Below are 27,626 nucleotides of genomic sequence, written 5' to 3'. Positions count from 1 at the left end.
CATACTCTAACATGTCTCTCCCAGTGAAGGGAGCCATACCACTCGAACATAAACATAGTACCTGGAGCAGCAGTGTGAGATTCTGGAAAGGAAGTAGTAGCAGGTGGTTTGGAGAGGAAGACCGGAAGCTCCGCTGAATGGGTCACACTTACCACTCTTTGCATCCTCTGGTATCCCCAGCTTGACACAGGGTAGTATAAATAAGGGCTGATTGTGTTGCAAATCTTGCAAAAGATATAAACCTACAGATTCGGGGGACCAGGAGGCTCAGTGAACTCCAGACAGGATGAACTCACAAAGTCAGTGCCCAGACATGTCATAACCATGGTGCTGAAAATGTAGACAAAGAAAAAAAATCTTAGAAGCAGCCAGAGAAAGTATATCACTTACTGGGGAAGGAGAGTTTATGACTTGCTTTTCCCATCAGAAACCATGGAGGCCAGCAGGAAGTGAAACAGCATTTTTTAAAGCGCCGAAAGGAAAGAACTTCTCGTTGTTCAGTCCCTGAATTGCATCTGACTCTTTGCGACTCCATGGCCTGCAGCATGTCAGGTTCCCTTGTCCTTCACCATCTCCCGGAGTTTGCTCAAACTCATGTCCATTGAGTCACTGATGCCATCCAACCATCTCATCCTCTGACGGCCTCTTGTCGTTTTGCGTCCAGTCTTTCCCCGCATCAGGGTCTTTTCCAGTGAGTTGGCTCTTCGCATCAGGTAGCCAAGGTACTGGAGCTTCAGCTTCAGCTTCAGTCCTTCCGATGAATATTCAGAACTGATTTCCTTTAGGATGGACTGGTTGGATCTCTTTGCAGTCTGAGGGACTCTCAAGAGTCTTCTCCAACACCACAGTTCAAAAGCATCAATTCTTTGGTGCTCAGCTTTCTTTATGGTCCAACTCTCACATCCATACATGACTACTGGAAAAACCATAGCTTTGACTATATGGATCTTTGTCGGCAAAGTGATGTCTTTGCTTTTTAATACTTTAACTCTTTTTAATGTCTAGGCTTGTCATAACTTTCCTTCCAATGAGCAAGCGTGCTTTTTAATTTCATGGCTGCAGTAACTGTCCACGGTGATTCTGGAGCCCAAGAAAATAAAATCTGTCACTGCTTCCACATTTTCCCTTTCTATTTGCCATGAAGTGATGGGACCAGATGCCATGATCTTAGTTTTTTGAATGTTGAGTTTTAAACCAGCTTTTACACTCTCCTCTTTTACCCGTATCAGGAGGCTCTTTAGATACTCTTCTCTTTCTGCCATTAATGTGGTATTATCTGCATATCTGAGGTTGTTGATATTTCTCCTAGCAATCTTTTTTTTTTCCTCCTAGCAATCTTAATTCCAGCTTGTGAGTCATCAATCCTGGCATTTTGCATGATGTACTCTGCATACAAGTTAAATAAGCAGAGTGACAATATACAGCCTTGTTGTACTGCTTTCCCAATTTTGAACCAGTCAGTTGTTCCATGTAAGGTTCTAACTGTTGCTTCTTGAACCACACACAGGTTTCTCAGGAGACAGTTAAGGTGGTCTGGTATTCCCATCTCTTTAAAAATTTTCCAGTTTGTTGTGATCCACAAAGTCAAAGGCTTTAACGTAGTCAGTGAAGCAGAAGTAGATGTTTTTCTGGAATTCCCCTCCTTTCTCTGTGATCCAGTGGATGTTGGCAGTTTGACTCTGTTCTTCTGCCTCATCTAAATCCAGCTTGAACACCTGAAAGTTCTTGGTTCATGTACTATTAAAGCCTAGCTTGGAGAATTTTGAGCATTACTTTGTTAGTGTGTGAGATGAGTGCAGTTGTGTGGTAGTTTGAACATTCTTCGTCATTGCCTTTCTTTGGGATTGAAATGAAAACTGACCTTTTTCTGTCCTGTGGCCACTGCTGAGTTTTCCAAATTTGCTGGCATATTGAGTACAGCACTTTCACAGCATTATCTTTTAGGATTTGAAATAGCTCAGCTGGAATTCCATCACCTCTGATAGCTTTGTTTGTGGTAAAGCTTCCTAAGGGATTTGATTTAGATCATATCTGGATGGCCTAGTGGTTTCCCTACTTTCTTAAATTTAAGCCTGGATTTTGCAACAAGGAGCTGATGATCTGAGCCACAGCTCCATGTCTTGTTTTTGCCGACTATATAGACCTCCTCCAACTTTGACTGCAAAGAATATAATCCACCCTGGCCCAGCTGCCTCATTCTTTCTGGAGCTATTAGTAATTGCCCTCCGTTCTTCCCCATTAGCATATTGGACACCTTCTGACCTGTGGGGGCACTTATTTTCCAGTGTCATATCTTTTTGCCTTTTTATACTGTTCATGGGATTCTCACGGCAAGAATCCTGGAGCGGTTTGCCATTCCCTGCTCCAGTGGACCATGTTTTGTCAGAACTTTCTAATGTGACCCGTCCATATAGGGCCATAGGGTGGCCCTATGTGACATGACTTATGCCTTACTTAACTCAAGAAAAGAACTATCAACCCCAGATTCTATATCCAGCAAAAATACCCTTCAGCAGTGGAAGTAAAATAAAGATCTTTTCAGATAAAGGAAAACTGAGGGAATTTGCTGCCAGCAGATCTAAAAAAATTACTGAAGGAAGTTTTCCAGACAGTAGGGACATTACAGTAGAAGAAACCTGAAACATTAGGAAGGAAGAGGAACAGAAATGGTCAAAGTCCAGATGAACACAACAGGCCATTGTTCTCTTAATGAGGTCTTTAAAATATGTCTTGTTGAAAGCAAAAACTATGTTGTTGTATGGGATTTTCAGCATATGTCGATGTAGTATGTATTACAGATAAAGCAAGAAGCGGGAGGGGATATGATGGTGATGTTTCCACATTCCACTTGAAGTGCTAAAATATTGATTCTAATTAGATTGTGAGAGATATATATTGTAAATCTCAGATCAACTACTAAACTTCACAAAGAGAACGAAAAACAAAATATTTTAAAATGGAATTCTAAAGAAAGTTCCAGGAAGTGAAATCAAGACAGGCAAGAGGAAATGTAGGAAGGAAAAACAGAAAACATAAGCTGGATGGCCCAAATTGAGACATATCAATAATTTACCTTAATATAAATGGTCTGAGCATACCAGTTGTGTCTGACATTGTCAGAATGGGTTCAGAAGCAATGACCCAACTATATACTGTGTAAAAGAAATTCACTTCAAATATAAAACATGTAGTTATAATTAAAGGATGCAAAAAGATAACACTGCCATGAAGACACTAGTGAAAATGCAGATGGAGCAGATACAGTAACATCAGGAAAAGCAGACTTCAGAGCAAAGAAAATCACCAGGGATGAGGTGGGATGTTCCCAATGAAGACATAGTCACGTTGCGTGTACATCTAACAGCAGAGCTGCACGATGCCCAGAAGAACCTGACAGATCCGAAACAAGCAGGCGCGTCCACGGTCGCGCCTGAAACGTCCGCGCCTCTCTCAGTAACGATGGGGCTCCTGACGGAGTGAGCCGGCAGCACAGGAGTGCCTCCCGTCACCGAGCCAGGCTGCTGGGCCTCTGGAGAGGACACCACGCCCCAGCCTGAGCACGACACACCTTCTCAGGCTCACGTGGCTGGTCACCAAGATAGACCGCAACCTGCAGCATAAAATAAACTAGATTGGAAAGGGTTCAGTTTATACACACTATCTTCCCTCACCACAGTGGAGTTACAGGATCAGAAAGATAAGAAGAACATCTCCCCACACTTGGAAATTAAACAAGTAACATGCTTCTAAACCCCTGGAGAAGGAAACGCTAATCTAATCCATTACTGTTGGCCTGGAGAATCCCATGGACAGAGGAGCCTGGTGGGCTGCATGCAGTCCATGGAGTCACAGAAGAGCTGATGATGATTGAGCGACTGAGCATATGATTCTAGATAAGTTTTGGGACAATAAGAGAGTCACAAGGAAAATGAGAAAATATTTTCAACTGAACAAAAATACAGTCTATCAAAATTTGTGGGATGCACTGCTTAGAAGGACGTTTTTATTTTTTTGGCCTCACTGCGTGACTTGTGGGATCTTGGTTCCCCAACCAAGGATCAAACCTGGGCCCTCAGCAGTGAAAGCACAGTGTCTTTACCACTGGACTGCTGGGGAACTCCCCAAGAAGGGAATTTATAGCAGTAAGCCAGTCCGATTAGAAAAGAGAAAAGTTCTCTAATCTAATTTTCTACCTTAAGAAATTGTAAAAGGAGCAAATGAACCCAAAACAAGCAAAAGGAAGAAAATAACACATGTAAGAACAGAAGACACTGAAATTGAAAACAAAAATTAATAGTCAAAGAAAACCACAACCTGGTTCTCTGAAATGATCAACAAAATCAAACATGAACAAAACTGACAAAAAGAAAGGAGAACCAAATTATCAGTAAGCGAAATTAAAAGAGGAGATACTACTGCAGACGCTGCAGAAATTAAAAGGGTAAGAGAATGTAGTAAATAACTCTCCAAACATAAGTTTGATAACTTAGATGAAATGATCCACTTCCTTGAAAGTCACAAATCACCAAAGCTCATTCAGGATGCAATAGATAACAAATTGTGCTGTAATTATTAATGAAATGGAAATTGTAGTTAAAAACCTTCCATAAAAGAAATCTCCAAGCCTAGAGGGGGTTTCATTGATGAGCTCTCAAATATTTAAAGAAAGACTGGGAGGTGACTGTGGCTCAGATCATGAACTCCTTATAGCCAAATTCAGACTTAAATTGAAGAAAATAGGGAAAACCACTAGACCATTCAGGTATGTCCTAAATCAAATCCCTTATGATTATACAGTGGAAGTCACAAATAGATTCAAGGGATAATTAGATCTGATAGAGTGCCTGAAGAACTATGGATGGAGGTTCATGACATTGTACAAGAGGCAGTGATCAAGACCATCCCCAGAAAAATAAATGCAAAAAGGCAAAATGGTTGTTTGAGGGAGACTTACAAATAGCTGAGAAAACAAGAGAAGCTAAAGGCAAAGGAGAAAAGGAAAGATGCCCATCTGAATGCAGAGTTCCAAAAAATAGCAAGGAGAGATAAGAGCGCCTTCCTAAGTGATCAGTGTAAAGAAATGAGGAAAACAATTGAATGGGAAAGATTAGAGATCTCTTCAAAAAAAATTAGAGATACCAAAGGAACATTTCATGCAAAGATGGGCACAGTAAAGGTTAGAAACAGTATGGGCCTAACAGAAGCAGAAGATATTAAGAAAAGGTGGCAAGAATATACAGAAGAACTATAGAGAAAAGATCTTAATGACCCAGGTAACCATGTTGGTGTGATCACTCACCTAAAGCCAGACATTCTGGAGTCCGAAGTCAAGTGGGTCTTAGGAAGCATCACTACGAACAAAGCTAGTGGAGGTGATGGAATTTCACTTGAGCTTTTTCAAGTCCTAAAAGATGATGCTGTGAAAATGCTGCACTCAATATGCCAGCAAATTTGGAAAATGCAGCAGTGGCCACGGGACTGGAAAAGGTCAGTTTTCATTCCAATCCCAAAGAAAGGCAATGCTGAAAAATGTTCAGACTACCGCACAATTGCATTCATCTCACATGCTAGCAAAGGGATGCTCAAAATTCTCTAAACCAGGCTTTAACAGTATGTGAACTGAGAACTTCCAGATGTGCAAGCTGGATTTAGAAAAGGCAGAGGAACCAGAGATCAAATTGCCAACATCTGTTAGATCACCAAAAAAGCAAGAGAGTTCCAGAAGAACATCTACTTCTGCTTTATTGACTACGCCAAAGCCTTTGACTGTGTGGATCATAGCAAACTGGAAAATTCTTAAAGAGATGGGACTACCAGACCACCTAACCTACCTCCTGAGAAATCTGTATGCAGGTCAAGAAGCAACAGTTAGAATTGTACATGGAACAACAGACTGGTTCCAAATCGGGAAAGGAATATGTCAAGGCTGTATCTTGACACCCTGCTTATTTAACTTATATGCAGAGTACATCATGAGAAATGCTGAACTGGTTGAAGCACAAGCTGGAATCAAGATTGCCAGTAGAAATATCAATATCCCCAGATATGCGTATACCACCCTTATGGCAGAAAGTGAAGAACTAAAAAGCCTCTTGATGAAAGTGAAAGAGGAGAGTGAAAAAGCTGGCTTAAAACTCAACATTCAAATGACTAAGATCATGGCATCTGGTCCCGTCACTTCATGGCAAATAGATGGGGAAACAGTGGAAACAGCGACAGACTTTATTTTCTTGGGCTCCAAAATCACTGTAGATGGTGACTGCAGCCATGAAATTAAAAGAGGCTTGCTCCTTAGAAGAAAAGCTATGACCAACCGAGACAGCATATTAAGAAGCAGAGACATTACTTTGCCAACAAAGAATCTGCATCGCAGGCAGATTCTTTACCGACTGAGCTACGAGTATAAAATGTCTAATTCTTATTAATCTTGGATTTTAGAGAGGCAGCAGATTATATATCAGATTTTTCTATGAGGCGTTTGTGGAAGAGAAAGAAAGGGGGAAGCAAGGAGAAAGGGAAATGGCGGTGTGGTCATTTAATTTGAACAGTTTTTATTCTGTGCATGGATTGTCTCCTACTATTGTCGTGGTGACAGTTAATTCATCTGAGCAGTTTAACTCTCTTACCTCAGATGCCATGATACCATAAACTGGATTCCGGTGCACGGTGCTTCTCAAGGGAGGTTTGCTTCTTTTTCCAGGTGTGGAAGTGATGCCTTTGCTCGTCAGTCTGAGAGGGCAGAATTCAGGGCACACTTTCAGTCTTTCCACTGGGGCTCCCTGGGGGATGTAGTAGCTCGAGACCAGGAAATGAACGGGCCGGTCTTTACTAGGGCCACAGACCCTGCTGGGGTCAGAGGGTCTCAGGCTTGGGAGGGGCCCTGACTCTGGAGCAGAGAGCCCCTGGTCTGTGTCCTGATTCTGTCACTCACAGTCAGCTGCGTGACTTCAGGCCACTGACCTGACTTTGCCTCTCTCACCTGTGGTCTCCTTCTCTGCAAAGATAATGCCCATCTTGCCTGTGCTTGTGAAGGTTCAGTGGGAGGAAATCTGGGTGGTAGTGGCCCCAGTGGTGGTAGTGGGTGGTGGTAGTCACAGTAGTTCCTAGTTCCTTGGTTAAAAGACTCTCTGCTTCCACGGGTTCGACCCGATAGGCTAAGACCCTGTGTGCTGCGTGGTGCAGCCAAAATAAATACATAAAAACTACTGCAGTCATCTTGTTTTTAAGTGTGGATGTTCCTGGAACAGTGGTTGGTGTCCAGTGAAAGCTCAGTAAATGTCAGTGGCTTCTCATGTTCTGGTCTCACCTCAGGGCTATACCTTTACTCTTGTAGTGGATAAAAATCTTAAAAAAATAAAATAAAACAACTTTGCCTCTGTCAGGAGTGTTCAGTGTGTTTTGGAAATTTGTAGTTGGCAAAATCAGTCTTGAATTCCATCTGAAATAGCTTAAAAATTGTTTTTTTTTTTTCAAGTTATAAAAAATAGTTCATGAAAAAGACACATGTAGAATCCCCAAATGACAGAGGCAGGCAGAGTCAAACAGGAAAGCCTTCTTCACCTGAGGCTCGGCGCCCTGCCGGCCTACCCTCCCCAGCCTTCCTCTGAGCCAGGGGACGGTGTACGCTTCGCTCGCGGGCACACGTTTGTGACTGAGTTGTGCAGCTCCTCTCTGTCGTGTCCATGATCGGCTCTCAGGAGACTTGCCCAGTCTGACCCTGAAGACGCCCTGGCCGGGACTGTTCAGAGGGGACTGTCCGTCTTCTGAACCTGGTCTGTGACTGACTGTGGGCTCCGGTGATCATGTCTGCAGCTGAGTAGCCTGTTGAATAACCTGAACCAGCAAAGCGTGTTCCAGGCAAGTAGTTGAATCCGGGCCGCTTCGGAGGAAGATGTGGGGAGGTGGCCCTTGGGAGCTTTCAAATGCTCCTGTGCTTCCGTGAACAATTTAATGTGTTGATACAAAAATATTGACAGTCAGAGAAAACTGCTTTTTTTCCCACATCAATCTAATTCCCAATGGAAGATTGAGATTTTTAAAGTATTTTATAATCTCTGAACATTGTTGGATCAGCAGGGAAGACACATCTTGGGCCTTTCCCAGGGGTTTGGGCATAGGCCTGGCTGGCTTGTCTTGGGCTGTGATGCATGGAGCATAGCTGACCCTTCAGAGGAGGCATAGGCAGCAAGCGCCCACGTGGGACTTGAAGAAACCTCAGATTTGAGAGGGGTAAGGCTATGAACTTTCCTTTAAGTTTCCTCTAAACTGTCCTTTAAGTTACTAGTCTAAGTTGAACTCAGAATGTTGCTTTGCATCTTGTCAGCATGTGGAAGCACTTCAGCTGGAGTTTTGTCTTTGCCACTGGAAGCTCCATTGTTGTTCAGTCGCTCAGTCATGTCTGACTCTTTGCAATCCTGTGGACTGCAGCACGCCAGGCCTCCCTGTCCTTCACCATCTCCTGGAGCTTGCTCAAACTCATGTCCATTAAGTCAGTGATGCCATCCAACCATCTCATCCTCTGTTGCCCCCTTCTCTTGCCCTCAGTCTTTCCCACTCCGTGGTATCCTTGAATTAACAGGCAGGTGTTAGGTTTGTTCCTTGATCCTATGCCCGTGTCTGATAGTTAGTGTGGCCTTAGGGCCATGGAGGGGACACGACTGTGGTAAACTGATGTAGTTTGAAGACTGTGCACCAGGGGAGTTGATAGGAAGAGGCTCGATCCAGACTGCCCGGGTTGAAATCCCGCCCTGTCCCTGACCAGCTGTCACTTAACCAGGGAAGTTACTCAGAGCCTCAGCTGCTGCGTCTGGGAAAAGAGGGAGTGGGGAGAGGATGCTCATGGTGCCTATACTCATTTCCTGCTGCTCCTCAATAAATCACCGCCAAACTTGGTGGCTTAAAACAATAGATGGATCCTCCTGTAGTGAGGAGGTCAGAAATCTGAAATGAATCTTCCAGGCTAAAATCAAAGTGTCGGCAGGGCTGGTCTCCTTAGAGACTCGGGAGAGAACCGGTGCCTCCTGTCCCAGGTTCTGTAAGCTGCTGGCCTTCCTCGGCTTGTGGCTGCATCACTGCAGTTTCTGTTGCCATCAGCGCGTTGCCTTCCCCTGCTATAGTCACGCCCTCCTCTGCTTGCATCTTCTGAGGACACTTGTGGCTATTCTGGGCCCACCCAGATAATGAAGGGTAATCTCCCCATCTCAGGGCCCATAACGTTAATCCTGCCTGCGGAGTCCTTTCTACCATGTAAGCTAACAGTCACAGGTCCCGGGGATTAAGACATGGGCGCGTCTGGGGGCCGTCCCTCAGCCTAGCACAGGACTGACTCAGCTCACGGGGTTGAGAGTGTTGAATGGGACTCGTCTGTCTTAGCTCAGATGCTCCCTCCTAGGTGGTGTCTTCTAAGCAGTTTTCCCTGACCACCAGTCTGAAGGACCGTCCTCTGCCAGAGGGCTGTCGGGTATTTTCTGCACAGCACTTTTCTCCACTTGCTTGTTGCCTCTTTATTGCCTGCCTCTTGACCCCTCCCAGAATATGAATTCACGAAGCCTAGGAGCAGACCTTGTTTGCTTTTCAGTCACTTTCTCTCCAGGGCCTAGAACAGTACCTAGCTTTATTGGATGGTTAATACAAATTTGTTAAATGGGTGAAAGTGAAAGTCTCTCAATTATGCCCAACTCCTTGCGACCCCATGGACTATACAGTCCTTGGGATTCTCCAGGCCATAATACTGGAGTGGGCAGCCATGCCCTTCTCCAGGGGATCTTCCCAACCCAGCGATTGAACTCAGGTCTCCCACATTGCAGGCGGATGCTTTACTGTCTGAGCCACGAGGGAAGCCCGTTAAATGGATGAATGTCAGCATTTCAAAGCACGCCACTTTGTAGACTTTTTTCTTATCTCTGTGACAACATACACATTTCCCCATATCATTAAGTATTCTCCCATGATCTCATTTTTACGCACTAAGTTATGGCCTTTGTGTAGCCATATTTTGGTTTATTTAACCAGTTTCCTCAATTGGGCACTGGAGCCGGTCCTTTCCTTTGAAGCCCAGTGGCCTGAAGCAAGGCTGGGTTTTGTTAGCTGTGTGTTAGGGTGCTGCATGGAACACATCACCCAGTCTCACCTCCTTGACTTCAGAGGGTAGAGACAACCATGTTGTAGATTAATCAATAAGGAACTAAATCAAGTGTGCTGGTAGCCTGGGAATGAGCTCTGGCTAACTCAGAAACTTCAGGAGGCAGAATTCTTTACAGGTGAATTAAGATAAAAGTCACATCTAATGCCATACTGAGATAGAAAAGAGGCTCTGTTGACTTCTTATTTTTAAGTTTCAAATTTTAGTAAATTCAACCTGTCCTCACATGGTATATAGTTAAAACTTTATAAATGGTACTCAGATCTAAAATATGTGATAGAAACTATTGTTAAAGTAACTTGCAGGTTATGACCTGCCAGAGGAGATAAGCAGTGTGTTTTTGGTAAGCATTATCTTAATATGTATTTAGCCCATGCTTAACATGTGTCTGTCATATTTAAATTGAGTGAGTCTGCGGACTCCAGCTGGCTGACCTCTAAAGTACGTGTGGACTAGATGTTGGTAGGAGAGGCTGAGAACGCCTATCTTTGAGAACAGAATGAGCTTTCTTCCTGTTTCAGGACTTATTTCTGGAAGGACACAGTAACTCCTCAGGCTGGGTCAGCTGCCTCTCCTGTGGCTCTTGGAGGCCTCCGATTCCTCTCCGTCACAGATCAAGCACCCACAGAGTGTGGTGATCATCTGCTTGCTGGTCTGTGAGGGACTTGAGGACAGGAGCCTTGTTCATCTTTAGTCCTAGGGCCAAGCACTAGTGCTTGGGGAGAGATGAAAAGACGGATGGGAGAATGACGGAGTTCACACGGGCTGCGTGTCTCCTCTGTGCTGGGGGCTTTGCTCGTCTTCAGTGGTGGAGAGACAACAGCCAGTCCCCACCCTCAGAGGTTTCCGAGTCTCTTGAGGGAAATAAGTACTCATCAGAGAGTCATATAATTACAAGGTTTGATTAAGTGCTGTGAGAAAACAGAACGTGATGCTAGGAGGGAGACGAACAGGGCCTTGCTGTAGCTTGCATGGTAGGGAAGAGAGTGTTTCTGCAGGGAAGGTATTTAAGATGAGATCTGAAGATGAGGTCTGCCTTCGTACTGGTTTAGTCCCCTTGTGAAGAAAAACCTCAAACTTAGAGAAGGGTTCAAGGAATAATTTCATGATGAACAGCTATATATGCTCTGCTTAGATTGAACAGTTGTTGACATTTTGCCATATTCATTTTATCATGCTTTTCTAGTTTTAAAAAATGGAATCACTTGAAAGTAACTTGCAGGTATCATGACATCTTACCCATAAATACATCACCGTTCAGCCTCTACACAACCATGAAGGTGTTATCAGGCTTTAAAAAATCATCAGTAATTTCTGCAACAGCACCTGACCGTGGCCATGTTCAGACGTTCATGACCAGATCATCTCTGCCTTCTCTAGTTGCGCCTAACTGTTCTTAATGCACCAGCAGCCAGTCAGGTTTGTGTTTTGACCTTGGTTGTTTGTCACTTTATTCTCTTAATGGAAAACAGTTACTCTACCATTCTTTGATGACATTTACCTTTTTAAAAAAAAAAAATGATCATGGGTTAAAGATTGAGGGGATGTGTGAAATGAAGCAGTAAGATGGAAAAATTTATTCCAAAGACATTTGAGGAAGTAGATAGTTATAAAACCAAAAAAAGAATTAGAATAAGATTGCTAGGTTAGATTTAAATAAACGAATAGGGTAAGAAAACATCACCTTTGGAGTTAAGTTTTCAGTTGGGCTTATGTGCAAGTTAATATGTCACTTCACAGTTTCTGAGTTCTAATCGAGTGGTAGGTAGCAAAGGCTTATCTCCTAGAGGATTAAAAACTTCAGGGAGGCTTGTTAAAAACATCCAGGTATAAATTGAAGAGACACCTCTCCCCCATGCATTTGTCTTACTTCCGGATTTTGAGTAAGTTTTGTAAACAAGGCTTTCCTTAATCCTTCCAGCCAGAATCAGCCTCTCCCCTTTTATCCTATTACTTTTAACAAATGGCTTTATTGTGGTATGATTATTTACCATCAGATTCACTCAGTGCACATGTTCATGATTTCTTAATAAACTTACACAGTTACGCAACGGTCACTGCAACCCAGATGTAGAATATTTCCATCACTCAGGAGAGTTCCCTCATGCCTATTTGCAGTGAATCTCCACTTCCACCTCCAGCTCCAGGCAAAGATCGATTTGCTTTCTGTCGAGAGATTTGCTTATCAAAGACATTTCATATAAATGGAATGCATATTATCTTTCTTTGCCTTTCACTCCACAGCGCCCTGAGGCTCGCCTGTGTGCTGTCCATGTGCAGCATGTACCATTGCCCCTGTTCATTACTGTAGGTGCTGTTTATACATTCCTCACACAGTGGATTTTTTTTGGTCTTGGGCTATAATGAATAATGCTGCTGTGCATATTTGCTAGCAAGACTTTTTGTGGATGTATTTTTTATTTCTTTTGGGTAGATTCCTACAAGTGTGGTGGTGGTGGTTTAGCCACTCGGTTGTGTCGATGTGTATTGAACTGTATATATAAGACACTGCCAGATTCTTTCTAAAATGGCTGCAACTGCCAGTGACTTATGAAAATGTCTTATTGTTGTCTGACTCCTCAACCGCAGCTTGATGGACACTGTAGGTTTCTGAGTGAAGTTTCTAGTGCTAACTTGGTAATGCTGTTATTAAGAAAAATCAGCTGGGGAAAGCCTCCTTCCATGGTCTGAGGAGTTGTGAGTTTCCATCAGGGAAGAAGGGTCTGTGCTGTCTCAGACCCAGAGCTCAGCCCTTGAACATTAGACCCATGGGCTGACCAGCAATCGTTTTGACCTCACAGCAGATTTTAAGACTTAAAGCATTGAGGTATGATCTGCAAACAGTGGAATGCTCTCCTCTGAAGCATACTATTCAATTAGTTTTGAGGAATGCTTCTCAAGATAGTAATTCTGTCACCCCCAGTGATACATTCTGCCCCTTCCCAGTCAGTCCCCTGGAAGCTATCACTCGTCAGATTTCTACTATTACGCTTCTGTGTGCAGCCTAACGTTTTAAGTGAACTGATCTTATTGTGGAAAAATTTGAACTGTAGTACAGTACAAGACCCTGATGCTGGGAAAGACTGAAGGCGGGAGGAGAAGGGGACGACAGAGGATGAGATGGTTGGATGGCATCACCGACTCGATGGACATGAGTTTGAGTAAACTCCGGGAGTTGGTGATGGACAGGGAGGCCTGGCGTGCTGCAGTCCACTGGATCGCAAAGAGTCGGACACTGAGCGACTGAACTGAACAGTACAAAGAGGAGAAGAAAACAGCTATCACCCCACTCCCCGGAAGTTACCAGTGTTAACTGTTTTTATGCAGTTCCTTCTGGTAGCATACGCGTCTCATTTTCAGAAGTCTCACAAAGCAGAGGTCTGGCGCATGCTGCCCGGCGCTGCGCCACCGGCCTTCGGAGGGAGAGTTTTGCAGCGTGGTGTCTGTGCTCAGCGCGCAGAGTCACTTGCTCGGTGCGGGCAGCACTCAGGCCCGGTTGTATCGGGGCGGGCATCCCGCGGCTAGACCCGCCCCCCTCTCCCCCCCAGCCCGCGTGGGCACGCCCCGAGGGGTCCTGAGGGCGCCGCGCGATCCCCCTGCCTGGCCCGCGGTGCAGGGACCCCAGAGGGCCTCGGGGGCCCGGCCCCAGTCCCGCCCTGGCGCCCGGATCCCTGGCGAGCCAGGCCTAACGCGCCGAACCCGAGCCGCAGATTGGCTGCGCGGCGTCTGCGCGCGATTGAGCGGCCTGCCGCCCCCGCCCGCCCGCCGCCGCCGCCGGAGCCGCCGGAGCCGCCGCCCGAGGTCCCGCCGCGGAAACCCCGCTCGGGCATGGAGCCGCCGGCCGCGCGCCTCTGAGCCCCACGGCGTTCATGGTGAGTGGAGCCGGGCCCAAGCACGCCCCTCCGGGGGGCCCGCCTGCCCGGCCCCGGCCGGAGGTCCCCGCGTGGGTGCGCCGTGTGCATGTGTGGGCGCTCCACGCATCTTCTCTGCTCCAGGGAGCTGCAGCTTGCATGCGGCCGCGGCGCTGCGCCTTCCTCCTCAACTGCCGTGCTTTGTCTGCGGTGCCCTGGAAAGGGTTGAGTTTTAACGGGTACCGTGGGAGACCGTAAGAGGGAGCATCGGCGCGTCCTGATTCTCATCGCCCACAAGGGGATTGCAAGCCGGTGTTCAGATTGAGGACAGGCCAGGCACCCCTCTTAGAGGCCTGAGTGGGGAAGCCTTTGTACGGGATCAGGACCCTACTCCCCCCTGTTCGCTCCCCGTGCGAATAAAAGTGGTCAGATGGCAACAGTAGGCAGGCTTGTTAAAACCCATAGTTCAGATTTATTGCATTTCATTCACCAGTCCAGGTCTGTGTTCTACATGTTTTGGAAGGACTATGACAGGCCTCCTGAGAGTTGTTTCCCAAATGCCAACATTTCCGGTAACCTAGAGGATGCTTTCTGGGGAAAAGACTAGTAAGTGGGTGAAAGAGGTGAAGTAGGAGGAGCCCTTCAGAGGATCCCGGGGGTCCCTCTTACTGTGAAGTCAGCCTCATTGGTCACAGAGGACTGTCGCTTCAGAAGTCCCAGTGTTTTTAAGACCTGTTCAGGCTACTCCTACTCGCTGTAAATGGCAGAACATAACCCGTCTCGTGTCCCACATTCCAAAACCACGCTCACCCCTCCCCAAAAGTTGCTCGTTACAAAGGGCAAAGCCCGCTGCAGTGTTCTGGATGCTTCACGTTCATCTGGTCTTCACCGCAGCCTTATTAAGCATCCTTCTTAGTGGGGAAAAACTATGAGAAATCATTTTGTAGTAACACCCCTTGGCCTTTTTTGGACCCCTGCTATGGCTGTGTGTTATGTTGGTTCATTCCTATTGAATAGATGGGGAAACAGGCTTGGAGACCTGAAGAAACACGCTCAAGGTCGCGCTGCTGGTGTTGATGGTCGGGAAGTGCTGGTTCAGACCTAGGCCTGCTGCCAACTCCCACCCAGCGCCTCTCTGGCAGGGCCCTCGCCTGTGCCCAGGTGGTGGCCGTGGTGTCACTCTTGTTGGCTTATTAGTCTTCTAATAGGTGCCAGGTGGTGACCTGCTGTGCTTTTATTCTAGACATACCTCTAAAACCTTCTGTTTGTTTTAAAAAGCTCCTCTTGATACTGTAACCAGTTGAGTCCAAGGCATAAGCACAGGTTTTGACTGATGACCCTTTCTCCTTGTAGCTGGGGTAGACTTCAGGAAGCTGAGGGGCTTCTGTTGCCACATTGGGGCATAAACGGCTGCCTTTCACCGCGCTCTTCCAGTGCTGTGAGTAGCAGTGACACCCCTCTGGTCATTCTCCCAGGAATTCCTCCTTTTCACCCTTTGGGAATCTTGATCGTTTCCTCTTAGGCAAATGTCTGTTGAGGTAGACTTTTTGTCATTTCTTCTTTAACCAGCAGAGTATACACACTTAGTTTTGGAGTCTGATGCGCTGTTCGGATCGTGCACAGGAGGAAGACCTTGCCGCTGGCTGTGTTGACCGGGCTCGTTGAGCCCTGGGCTGCTCACTGCCTGGCTCTGCGCCAAGGCTGGCTCTTCCTTTTCTCTTTCTCTCCTTTGCTCTCAGCTTGTCCCATCACTTCCAGGTAGCTCGTTACTGAGCCCGGGAAATCTGGAACAGAACTTTGACTCAGCATCATTCCTGGTTTAAAGTGCCCGTGCCGCCCGCAGACAGGCCTGCCGAGCGTTGTCTCTTGGCCGCTGTCATGCTGTCAGGATGCCTGGCTCTCGTGGCTTCTAGCCCAGCTCCTCCGTCCTCTGTGCGCTGAGATGGCACCCTTTAGGAAACGCTTTCTCTGCCTTGCTCCAGCCATCGGTGTCCTGTCCTTGGGGCTCTCGCAGCTGTGGCTTGCCCTTTCACGGCATGGTTTGTTATCTGCCCTGGCCTCGCAGCCTCTGCTGGCATCTTCCTGCCCCAGCTGGCATGAGCCCTTCAGGCCTGGGGTCTGCACGTCCCCTTCACACATGAGGTCCCTGCCCCTGTGTGGTGTTGAGGCCCTGCTCAGCTGTCTTGGCTCGCTGCCTGCTTGCTGCTTTTTTTCCTGACCCTTTGCTGGGTTATCAGACATGCCCCACAGTTAGCCCCTGGTTAGTACAGTAGGTTTTCTTGGGGTGGGATACAGTAGGTTTTGTTTGCTGCTCTCCCTCTGCTGCTGATCTTACCTTCCCAGCAGCATACGAGGTAAACCACTCCCGGCAGGGACTATGACCTGTTCTGAATGAGTGGCCTGCAAACCTTGTTTGGCACCCCCCCCCCCACTCCTATCCCTGGGTTAGACAGTTTGGGTTGAGACTCAGTGCTCTCAAAAGGCACAGCTATAAGTAGGTATAGAACTGAAACACAGTCTCCTTACTGTGTGCACCCTGGTTTTGTTGTTGTTGTTTGTTTGATTTTAAAAATGCTGTCATGACCATTTAAACTGATTTGCCCCTAGAACTTTGAAGAACTCCATTCTAAATTCCCTCAGGTTATACAGGGTGTTGGAATCTGTAGCCGTTCCTTGAGTGGATGTTTTATCTTTATTAGCCTGCAGGACTTCCACAGCAATGAATGGCATTGTTACTTGGTTTAAACCAGAAAACTTCGAAACTTGATCCCATCGGGGCCCCAGGAGGAGGAGAAGCTTTGAGATGGTGACTTGGACTGAGGCAGGGATGACCCCGCCGTTTGCCTGGCACAGGGAAAGGGCTCATACTTTATGGGCAGCCATAGAACGCATGTCCGTCACCTCACCATCACGGGAGTCTTCACAGTTGCTCCTTTTCATGGCTGAGAGAGAAGCAAGATGATTTGCCTCAGATCAGAGCTAGGACTTAGAACTGAGTCTTTCTGCTTCCAAATCCCCAGCTCTTGCCACATCACATGCTGACCTCAATGTTGATAAACTCACAGCTGAAAGTTGTTTTTTTTCCTGAGAGTGACGCGTCCTCTCTCTTGTTCCTGATGTTGGCTTGTCGGGTTTGGAAGATGAGCTTACTGTTGACTTCTCTAGGTAGCAGTGTGAGCACTAGGTTTGGAGTAGGACCTGTTAACAATCTCCAGAGCTGTTCGTGTTCTGAAATGCCGTTTAAAATGTTGAAGAGGCCTTCCCTGGGATTGCAAGTGTGGACGGGACAGGCCTATTTTTTTTTAATCATGCCGTGCAGTATGTGATTAAATCATACGTATCTGCCTTGCGTCTGTACTTAATTGGCTGTCACAGGTTTGTGTCATAGATGAAAGCTTTATTTGGCCTGGACGTGAGTGAGTGAACGCCTTCCGGCCCGTGCAGCCTGCGGTGGGCGGTGTGGCTGCAGAGCTTGGGTGCTCCTGCTCGTCTCCTGCGGCCCCCCGGCCGCCCGGCTGCAGGTCCTCTCTCTCCGGGCGGCGTGGTGTGAGGGCGGAGTTGAGCCGGTTCCGTGTGAAGCCCTTGGGAAGCGCTTGGCTCGTCACAGCTGTGCTGTGTTTTATCATCTATGGTGGAGCCTCTGAGCTCCCACTGAAGAGACTGATCTTTTAAAGATCACAAATCAAGGCATTTAATTAACGTTACAACTCCTTTTCATATCTGTGCTCTTTGCAGACTTTGCAGGGCTCCTGGATTGTTGTTTGGCCATAGAGCAATTTTTCCCCCTGCCTTACATAGTTTCAGGCCCCAGGGGAAAAGGGTCGTGGCAGACAGCAGCCGGGGCCGTCTTCCGGGAGCGCCCCTCTGCCCCCGGGGCTGCGCTGGCTGCCTCCCTCGCCTCGCCTCGCTCCTGAGACAGCCCCCTCTGCCAGGCGCTGCTCCCCGTGTTGCAGATGAGGAAGTGAGGCACCGGCAGGCTTCGTTGTGCTTCGCCGGAGGTCGAGGCTGGTTCTTGGTGGATCTGAATTTGCTGCCGGGCCTGTCTGGCCCCAGAGACCACACGTGACTTGAATGGGCCCTGGGCCCTTCTCTCCACGGCTGCACACGTGTTTTGAGTGTATCCGCGGGGGAGGTCAGGCCTGCGCAGAGGGTCGGAGAGGAGAGTCCTACAGGTTCAGCACCTTGCTGGCTGTGGGCCTGGGGGCAAGTCACTTTGAACCTCAGGGGTCCTACTTGTAAAACACCGTGACGCCTGCCGTAGAGACTGTTATGGAGATAAAGCGCCCAGTAGCAAGTGGCAATGGGCATCCACATTCTGGGGCATCTAACTTGGGGCTCCGCTTCTTTGGCCTTGGCATGTAGTTCATCAGACCAGGGTCAGCACATGAGTAGCACTTTACAGGGTGTTCATTAACAATGCTTGTTAAAATGCAACGTGTCTCAGAACCTTTCTGAGCACAACTCTAGGTAGTTTTCCTATAAAGTTCAAGGTTCTGCTTCAGGTGCTACATATGACACTTCCTCATAGTTGTTTATTACCATGTTAAGTTGCAGCTGAGTGCCTGGCACATGGAGGTGCTCAAGTGTTTGAATGGCTGAACACACGAGTCCCTTTTCTCAGCTTTGGGTAAGCGGAGGTCATTTTAGATTTTAATGGAACCGTTTTACATCAGGGTGACTCATTGGAAAAGACCTTGATGCTGGGAAAGATTGAGAGCAGGAGAAGGGGGCGACAGAGGATGAGATGGTTGGATGGCATCACTGTCTCAATGGACATGGGTTTGAGCAAGCTCTGGGAGATGGTGAAGGACAGGGAAACCTTGTGTGCTGCAGTCCGTGGGGTCACAAAGGGTCAGACACGGCATAGCAACTGAACAACAGCAACGAACAATGCTGAGCCGTCTAACCCTGTACGTCCAGAGGTTCAGAAACTGCCCCTCCCACCTGCGTCTCGGGGCATACCCTTTTCACAACCTGTGGGTTCTGAGGAAGCAGTTTTTCCTTTAAGCTTTTTAGAAACCTCAGTAGGCTTTTCTGTCTGAGAGAGTAATCGCTAGCCAAATAATTTTACCAGTAACACCCCATTAACAACTAGAGTTAATAAAATTCACTTAGCAATTCATCACTTTCCACTCCTGATACTGCTTCTGTTGCATCTGGAGTGCTCACTTAAATCTTAGGCCAACTGCTCTGTTGTTTGTCCTAACCTTCCCAGCTTGGCTGCCTTGACTTAAGGGAGAGTCCTGAGAGCCTTGTCTGTAATAGACAACAAGAAAATGCTCGTTTTTATTTTTGCAGAAGGCTAAGGGTACAGAGGAGGAGGGCATGACAACCCACTGCACTGTCCTTGCCTGGAGAGTCCCATGGACAGAGGAGCCCAGAGGCTACAATCCGTAGGGTTGCGGAGAGTCAGTGTGACAAAGTGACTTAGCATGCGCCCATGCACACAAGGATACACACATGATTTTAGAAACTGGACTCTTGGGCCCAAGGTACTTGGCTCTCCTGAACTCTGCTGGTTGGGTGTTTGGAATGTGGGTCACTAGGTGTGACTGAGGTTTTGTGGTTGCAGTTCACAGGACAGATTAGTGACCTGAAGGTGCGGACACTGCTCCAAGATTTCCAGGGCATGGCACAGTTATTTATGTACCAACTTGCAACGATGGCTTCATACAAAGGTGTTAAAGAATTTCTTTTTTTGATGTTTCTGCTTTAAGAAAATGAAACAGCTTTAAGCACCTGCAAGCAAAAACTTTTTATCTCCTTCCTCATTTTGGAAAAGATTTGAAAAGTTAAAAAAAATCGATAAAATGCAGTGGGATAAATGAAAATGCTTTAGAAATTTAGGATGGGAGTGGGAGATGAAGCCAGGGGTTCAGAGGAGTGCCAGAATTGGCTGTTACTCTGACTCTGAGCTTCCTGGTGGCCACTGCAACAATCATTTCAGATTTACCGTGTCCAGAAGACAGAGTACACGCCTCTTACACAGAAGATGCACGGGAGACCTGAGTCGATGTTTGTGGTCCCTCAGAGGGGCAGCTGGAAGGATGAGATCTTTAGTGACTTCCCTGCTGGTGTGGAAGGCCCCCAGTCCCCGTGAAGTGATGGCCTGAGCTGGCAGAGCTGCAGGAAGCCTCTCACTGGCAGTTCTTCCTTCTAAGAGCAAGAAATACTGTCAGTGTGTCGTCCTCACAGTCAACTTAAAGGACTTCATAATTCATAACAAAACAGCTTTCTTACTTTGTAACCTCAGAATTGGCTGGGCCTGGAGTTATCCCTGGTTTCTTTGTCCTAGGAATATGAAGACAAGGCTGGACGACCTAGCAAGCCTCCCTCTCCGAAGCAGAATGTGAGGAAGAATCTTGATTTTGAGCCTCTTTCCACCACCGCACTCATCCTGGAAGACAGACCAGCGTGAGTCTGAATAAGAGTCTGTAGAGAGTTTCTTTTGGGGGATAAGTCCATTTGTGGTCACCGTTTCATTAGCAAAGGACTGGGTCATGAGGGGAAGAACAAGTTGGCACGTCACTTATTGAAAACACAGGTTCCGTCTGTCCCCTGTGCTAATGTGTATCCTGTATGACAGTATGACTGATTGGGAAAAGTTTCATGTAACATAGAAGTGGGTTTCTTTTAACTAATTAATTTTTATTTTTGGCTCTGTTGAGTCTTTGCTGCCGCTCAGGCTTTTCTCCCTTGATGTGGAGAGCAGAGGCTCCTCTCTAGTCCAGGAGGCCGGCTTCTCACTGCAGGGCCTTCTCCAGGTGCAGCTCCGGGCTCTAGAACACAGACTGAGTAGCTGCGGCACAGAGGGGTAGCTGCTCCGTGGCATGTGGGATCTTCCCCGGATCAGGGGATGAACCCGAGTCTCCAGTGTTGGCAGGCAGATTCTTTATCACCGAGCCACCAGGGAAGCCCTAACCTAGAAGTTTCAACCCGGATTTTCCATTCAAGTGACTTTTTAATTTAGCATGTCTAAATACTTGCAGAGCTGTTATTAATTATAGACTGGCTTGTAACTGTAAGAAACAGCAGAGCGAATACTCTGAAGAGGGTGTTTTGGAGGTACCCCAGACAATGGCAGAACAGTGCCTGCACTAGCCTGCTGGTTCTTCAGGATGTGCTGCGGTAAACAGGCTGGGTGAACCTAGTGAGTCCCCTCCCTTCCAGCCTCTGGTTTGCCTGGAACTGACAAGATTGGTTTCGGTGACTGGCCTGCAGATCGTGTTTGGAGACCTTAGTTAGATAAAGGGATTGCTCCATCGTACCAGGCCAGAGCTTATCACTAGTTAAGCATCAGGTTTCCATAGAACCCTATTTTTGAACAGAAAGATTCCACAACTTTTTTTTTTTTCTTGAAGAGAGATTGTAAAACACTGAGCTAGAATTTCTAAGGTCCTGCCAACCCTGACATTTAAAATTGATGAAGTCTGAAGAAGCAATATGTGTCTTCTGATGTTAACTTTTGGTCGTTGGACATTGTGGATGTATGGGTAGGTGGGAAGAGAAACTGACATGGCGGGCTCGGAGGTAGGTAGGGACTTAGGGGCTGTGGGTAACAGCTGCCACCCTGTGAAGCTCAGGCCTTGTGATGCTCCCTGAGACGTGAGCTGTTGCCGTGCAGTAGAGACGGTCATTCAGCTCAGCGCGGGGAGTGCGGGTGACGCTGCGAGGTAGCCAGCCAGCCAGACGTGGCCACCCTCCCAGTTCTCCAGAGCCAGCAAACTCACGAGCATGTTTCAGAAAGAGAACGTGCCTTTTATTTTTTTTAACCAGAATTCGAAGCTGTCCACCACATTTAGATGTTTAGAATTGCTGTATGAAGCTATGTGTGTGTGTGTATATAGATACAGATATCAGACAGATGAACCACATAGCTAGTATGAGACTTGCACACTTAAAAAGCAGGCCAGGGAGTAGATTCATGCATATATAATATATGCCATTAGAGTACTTCACCAGTGACTGCTGACAGTGATCAGTGCATGTGGTCAAATCAAAGTTTCTTTGGAGACCTGGGGTGAAAAAAGACACTAAAAGATTTAAGTGTTTATCTCTGTTGGAATTGTGGGTAATTGCTATTTTCTTCTTTCTGCTAACCTTCAGATTTCAAGTTTTTAAAAATGAGCTTTATTTTACTTTTGTAAAAAAAATTTTTTTAGGCTGTGGCTTTATCATCTAACAAAGGTGGTTTTGGTCTTTGAGCTTCTCCTTTTTTAAGTAAACGATGCTTCAGGTTTCTCTTTAATATTTAAAATGGTGAAAAATCTTTTTTTTTTTCCTATCAAGAAATCTCCCAGCAAAGCCAGCTGAAGAAGCTCAGAAACACAGGCAACAGTATGAAGAGATGGTGGTTCAGGCCAAAAAACGAGGTAATGGAATTCACACGTCTTTGGTTATGTAAGGCAGCACAAGATTTTGTGCCTTCCTAGGTATTTTCTCTTTACCTTTTGAAGCTTTAGAACCTGAACTTTGGTGAATGCCTTTAATATTTTGAAATTTATAATTTTTCATCAAAAATGTACATTTCTGCCAACTATTCATTCCTGGTAACTTTATTCAAGGTAATACTTTGAATTTACGTGAGGAAAGAGTCTGTGTAGGATGAAAGTGCAAGGGTGGGCAAAGCCTTAGCTCATGGGGATGGGGAGGTGGCTCTCTGCCCTCTGTGGGCTCAGCTCCCCTTACTTAGAAGGAGATGTGTTGGGACTTGTTAAAGTGCCTCATGACACCTAAAAACCCCACGATTCTTAGATGTTTAAAAAGTGTATATAATAAAATGACATGGTCTGCCCATGCAACGGAATATCATTCAGCCTTAAAAAGGAATGAAGTTCTGACACATGCTACAACATGAAGCTTGAAGACATTGTTGTAAGTGAAATAAACCAGACACAAAAGGATAAATTCTGTATGATTCCACCTATATGAGGTATCTATTGGATTGGCCAAAGTTCCAACAAAAAACCCCAAATGAACTTCTTTGGCCAACCCAATAGAATAGTCAGATTCCACAGACACAGAAATTAGACTGGAGGTTGCCAGGGGCTGGGGAGCGGGAAAGGGATGGCATGGGAAGTGGGTGTTTCATGGGGACAGAGTTCCAGTTTGGAAGGTGACCGTGATGGTTGCATAACAGTGTGAATGTACTTCATGCCACTGAGCTTCACGCTTAACGGGGATAAAGTGGGACATTTTATGTTTTGTGTATTTTACCCCCCAAGAAGGTATATGTAAGTGAAAAGGCGTGGTGTTTCTCTAGGTTGCTGCTGCATGCTAAGAGTTACTCTTACACTGTGAGAGGTGAGGGTGCAGGTACCACTGGGAAGGGGACTGGGTGATGAGCACAGAGCTGCTGGTGTCTGCTCCTGTGCAGCCGCCTGGTCGGGCTGGTGATTCCATGGGTTTGTCTACTATGTGATAGTTTTGTCATGTTCTTGTCTGAGTACTTTTCTGTATACATGTTATATGTGTGTTACAAAAGGCTGACTGAATGATAAATAGCAGCTAAGGTTTCTAGACTTCTAAGCTGTGCGATGAACCAGGTCAGGTCTTAAACACTGCTCCACTTCAGTGCTGTCTTTCTGGGGTTTTTGCAGCCTGACTCTTTGAGTAAAGTTGCCCAGCTGAGAATCAGTGGATATCAGCTAACAGGTGTTTTCTTCTTCTTTTTAATTGTGATGTCTAGAGCTGAAAGAAGCCCAGAGGAGGAAAAAGCAGCTGGAAGAAAGATGCAGACTAGAAGAAAGTATTGGAAATGCGGTCCTCACTTGGAACAACGAGATTTTGCCCAACTGGGAAACAATGTAAGCTCTGACCTCACAGACACCCTGAATGGCATGTCGTTTCCTGGCAGAATTTATGGGAAGCAGCTGTATTAAGTGTAGCTCGCGTCACAGACTTTGATGAAGTTACCTGATGAGTTTGAGCCACACGGTCTCCTTCCCCTGCCTTGGTTCAGCCTTGTTCCTCCCTGGGCGCTCTGGCAGCCCTCCTCTCCCGCCCCTTCCACCTCATCTTGTCCTCAGCAGTCAGAGGATTGTCTGCGGCACAGTCCTGTGTCACTTCCACTCTTCACATGGCAGCAGCTTCCTGTGACTCCCGTGTAAGACGGGAGTTTCCTGGCTTAGCTGGTGGGCCTCCCGTCACGTAGCTGGTCCCTTTCCCTGTGGCCTCGCCTTTCACCACTCCTTTGCTTGGACGAGTCCTTCCCTTGGGGAGCCTCAGGGCCTTTGCCTGTTCTCTTCCGGCTGTCTCAAGTGCTCTTGCCCCGTATCTCCTTGTCCAGTTAACGCTTTGTTCTTTAAAGCTCAGTCTTCCTTGGGGAAGCCTTTTCTGCCCTGGCCCTGGCTCCAGGTGCCAGCAGAGGACCCCCGGGTACACTGCACCGTCTGCTCAAGTGTCTCTGTCCTCTGAGTGAGCCGGGGTGCGGGAGCTGCTCTGACGACAGCCCCCAGGAGTCAGGACCCACTGCAGCTGCTGTCTTCTTTCTGTCTGAAGAGGCGCTGTGGATCTTTTCCTCCTGTGTGTTCAGGGTGGCTGGGGGCCAGTGTGCAGACGGCAGCCCTGGACTGGTGTGTGGATGGCTGGGGGCTGGTGTGTGGATGGACAGCAGTCCCAGGCCCACTCACAGAGGCTGGTGGCTCCTTTTGGGCTTCGCCCCATCAGCGGGAGCTGTGGAGAGGCTTGGATGCTAGTTCCTCTTTTTCTTCTTTTCAACCTGAACCGTGGGTCAGGAAGTTGGGGACTTGCTCTGGCACTTACCCTGGCTGTCATTCACTTTCATCACTGGGAGTGGGGTTGGGGGGAGATCACTGTGTTGAGGCTTTCCACTGGGACGACACGCTGTGCCCAGAGCCTGTTTTTCTAGGCAGTGTCTTTAGTAGGCTACACATGGTCAGAAAGCTCTTCTTCCCAAATGGGGCCCAGTAACAAGAGTTGAGGTATTCAGAAGCCTGGACTGTCTCCCCGTGTGGTGGCAGGACCCGGTCAGGCCCGTCCCGCACCGCCTGATGCTTGATGGCATCCAGAGGCGTGCATGCACACCAGAACTGCCGCCCAGTGACCCGCGCCGGGTGCCAGGCTCTGTGCTGGCTGCCTTTGTGGCCTCCCCATTTCATCCTCTCGGGCCCTCTGTGTGGGGAGAGGTTTCATCATCTTGGCCTTAGGCAGGAGGGCGCTGAGTGAGAGAGGAGAAGGGGCTTTCTCCAGGTTCCCAGGTGAGGGTGGGACGGGGCTGCAGCCGTGGGCTCTGCGCCATCAGCCCGTGCTCCCTTCGGCACCTTCACGCTTGTCCCCATCTGTTAGCAGCGTGTGTTCACTGTGTGCAGCAGACGCAGGCCCCCTGTGCAGCTCGGAGTGGTGTGAGCCCGCTCTCAGCTCGTTGCCTAAGCGCTTCACCCATGTGCAGCACTGCAGAGGTGGGCGGCTGTGCCCTCCGGCTCCCTTCAGGAGGCCCTGCGGTCTGCCCGCCCCCTGCCGCTCTGTGGCGGTGCCTCCTGGCCCCCCCACCCTGACACTTGCCCAGCTGTGTGCGGTTCCCGGAGCAGGCCAGGTCGTCTCTTGTTGCTGTGCTTTCCGCTCAGAAAGCCCTTCCCGCTCTTCGTCTGCTCAGGATGCTCTGTCAGGCAGACTCTGCCTCGGAGCAGGGCTCTGGGCCCCTCTGGTTGCTGGTGCCCATCTGTGCGTGAGCAGTGCCTGCAGTGTGCCTGGCATGTTCACTGCCCAGTGGAAGGCAGCCGTTGGTCTCCTGGTCGGTACAGATCGCTGAGCTGTGAGCCCCCTGAGGCCAGGGCTGTGATATACACTTCTTTGGCTTGGGGTTAAGCATATGGGCAGACAAGTGTTTCTTCACTGAGAACAAACTCATAAGCTCATGCTTCCATTTTCGTCCAGGTGGTGCTCTAGAAAAGTTCGAGATTTGTGGTGGCAGGGAATCCCTCCCAGCGTGAGAGGCAAGGTCTGGAGCTTAGCCATTGGCAACGAGTTAAACATCACCCACGGTGAGTGGCTTGCGTGGTCCTCAGCCCGGGGAGCCTACCCTCGGTCCTGAGGTGTCTCTCATCCCGTGTGCCCGGTCAGGAAGAAAGGCAGCCGTTGCCACGAAGCCGTGTCCTTCGAGAGGCCAGTGTGCCCTCTGGGAAGCGGTGGAGTGGGGACCGGGGTTTCCCCCTGGGTGCCTCAGTCATCTGGTGGTTCAGAGCCGACGCCTGCCTCCCTCCTGAGCCCGCCTCCTTCCCTGACACACAGGGTGGGGCATCGGTGGGCTGAGTCACGCCGGGATCGCTCCTCAAGTCCTGTGGAAAGCAAGCCTTAATGGGGACAGGAAAACGGTGTGTGGGGGGGTGTTTCTGTCTGTGGAGGTGCTGTGTTTGGGGTTTTTGTGATCCCGCCTGGCCCTGGCGTCTTATATATAAGCCGCTTAGCGGGGACAGCACAGTATGCTACAGCCTGGCCCCTAAGGGTTTAGTAGCTTCAGTCCAGAGGGAGGGGAGCTCTGTACCCTCATTTTTGGAGGTGCCATGCTGTGCAGCTTGTGGGATCTTAGTTCCCAGACCAGGGATTGAACCCCGGCCCACAGTACTGAAAGCCCCGAGTCCTAGCCACCGACCACCAGAGAGCTCCTGGACCCTGCTTTCTCAGGGCTATCTGTCCCGCTGCATGCCCTCGGACAGTTCGGAGGAGCTTTTCTTCCACGAGTGTGTCCACTGCTTCACTCCCTCCCTGTCCAGTGCTCTGCAGGCTGTGACCCAGGGTGAAACCCACCCTGTTAGCTCAGGCCCACAATGAAGTGCCCGGTGAACAGGAATCTTTACTTCCCTCCCTTCCTCTCTGTCTGCAGTCTAGAATAAACATATTCTACGTTTAGACTTGCAATGTTCTATATAAAATGATTTTTTTTGGTGTTTTCCGTGTCTGGAATTCATTTGTGTTTACTCTCTTACTTGTTCATAATTCCACTGACGGTTGTTCATAAAAGTAATATCAAATTTCCTCTCTGTCTGCGGTCTACACTGCCTAGGCCAGGAACTCTTTCCTTGTCTTCTCTGTATTAGTGCCCAGCTTGTAGAGTTGGTGGTGGCTGGTTTTTGACCCCGTTGAAGGCCCTTGAGTGTAAAATAGATTGGTTTGTATCTTCTCTGTGGCTGGGGTTCATACTGTTGTTGTAAATTTTATTTTGTAAGATATTGATCTTACGCTGCGATTTCAGCCCTGGCCAGCAGTGTTCTTCCTCTTGAGTAGTGACAGCTGGTTGGGTGGATGGTTACTGGTTCTTTTCTTTGTCATCTCCTCAGAGTTCCATTTTTTCTTTTTTTTTGGTTAGCCCATACCTGCCCAAAACTTAACCTCTGTAGGTGAAAAGATGTGTAACATTTACTTGTGGAAATGGTTTCACAAAAGCTTCCCCAGAAGTCAGTGTTTGAAGAATGGACTACCATTTGTCTCAAGAACAGGGACTGTTCTAAACGTGTCAACAGCTCTAAGCCAGCTGGGTGCAATGCAGCATTCTCTGTGTGTGTGGATTCTATTTAATTTTTCATTCTCATCATTGGCTGCACTGGTTTCATTTAAATTAAAATCCCCCATAGGTCTGTATCACAGTGTATCAGGCTAAATGGCTTAATTAATCAGTC

The 27,626-nt window shown here is 47.7% G+C and overlaps 1 protein-coding gene across 3 annotated transcripts in view; it reads left to right on the top strand.

Moving 5' to 3' along the window:
- The window catches only part of TBC1D14 (TBC1 domain family member 14), a 102,742-nt gene that overhangs the window by 50,842 nt on the left and 24,274 nt on the right, over positions 1 to 27,626 (top strand). For 2 of the 3 annotated variants that reach the window (XM_061145443.1, XM_061145442.1), the window contains exons 4-7: positions 20,288 to 20,406; positions 22,282 to 22,364; positions 23,681 to 23,798; positions 25,888 to 25,994. In XM_061145443.1, the coding sequence (XP_061001426.1) occupies positions 20,288 to 20,406; positions 22,282 to 22,364; positions 23,681 to 23,798; positions 25,888 to 25,994 (427 nt within the window). Of the gene's footprint in view, positions 1 to 13,916; positions 14,014 to 20,287; positions 20,407 to 22,281; positions 22,365 to 23,680; positions 23,799 to 25,887; positions 25,995 to 27,626 lie in introns of those variants that run through there. The other variant, XM_061145444.1, reaches the window with a different exon arrangement.

Source organism: Dama dama, chromosome 6 (genome assembly GCF_033118175.1).
Source record: "Dama dama isolate Ldn47 chromosome 6, ASM3311817v1, whole genome shotgun sequence".
Taxonomy (NCBI): domain Eukaryota; kingdom Metazoa; phylum Chordata; class Mammalia; order Artiodactyla; family Cervidae; genus Dama; species Dama dama.
The sequence above is the reverse complement of the archived record's forward strand: the minus strand, read 5'-3'. Positions and strand labels throughout refer to the sequence as shown.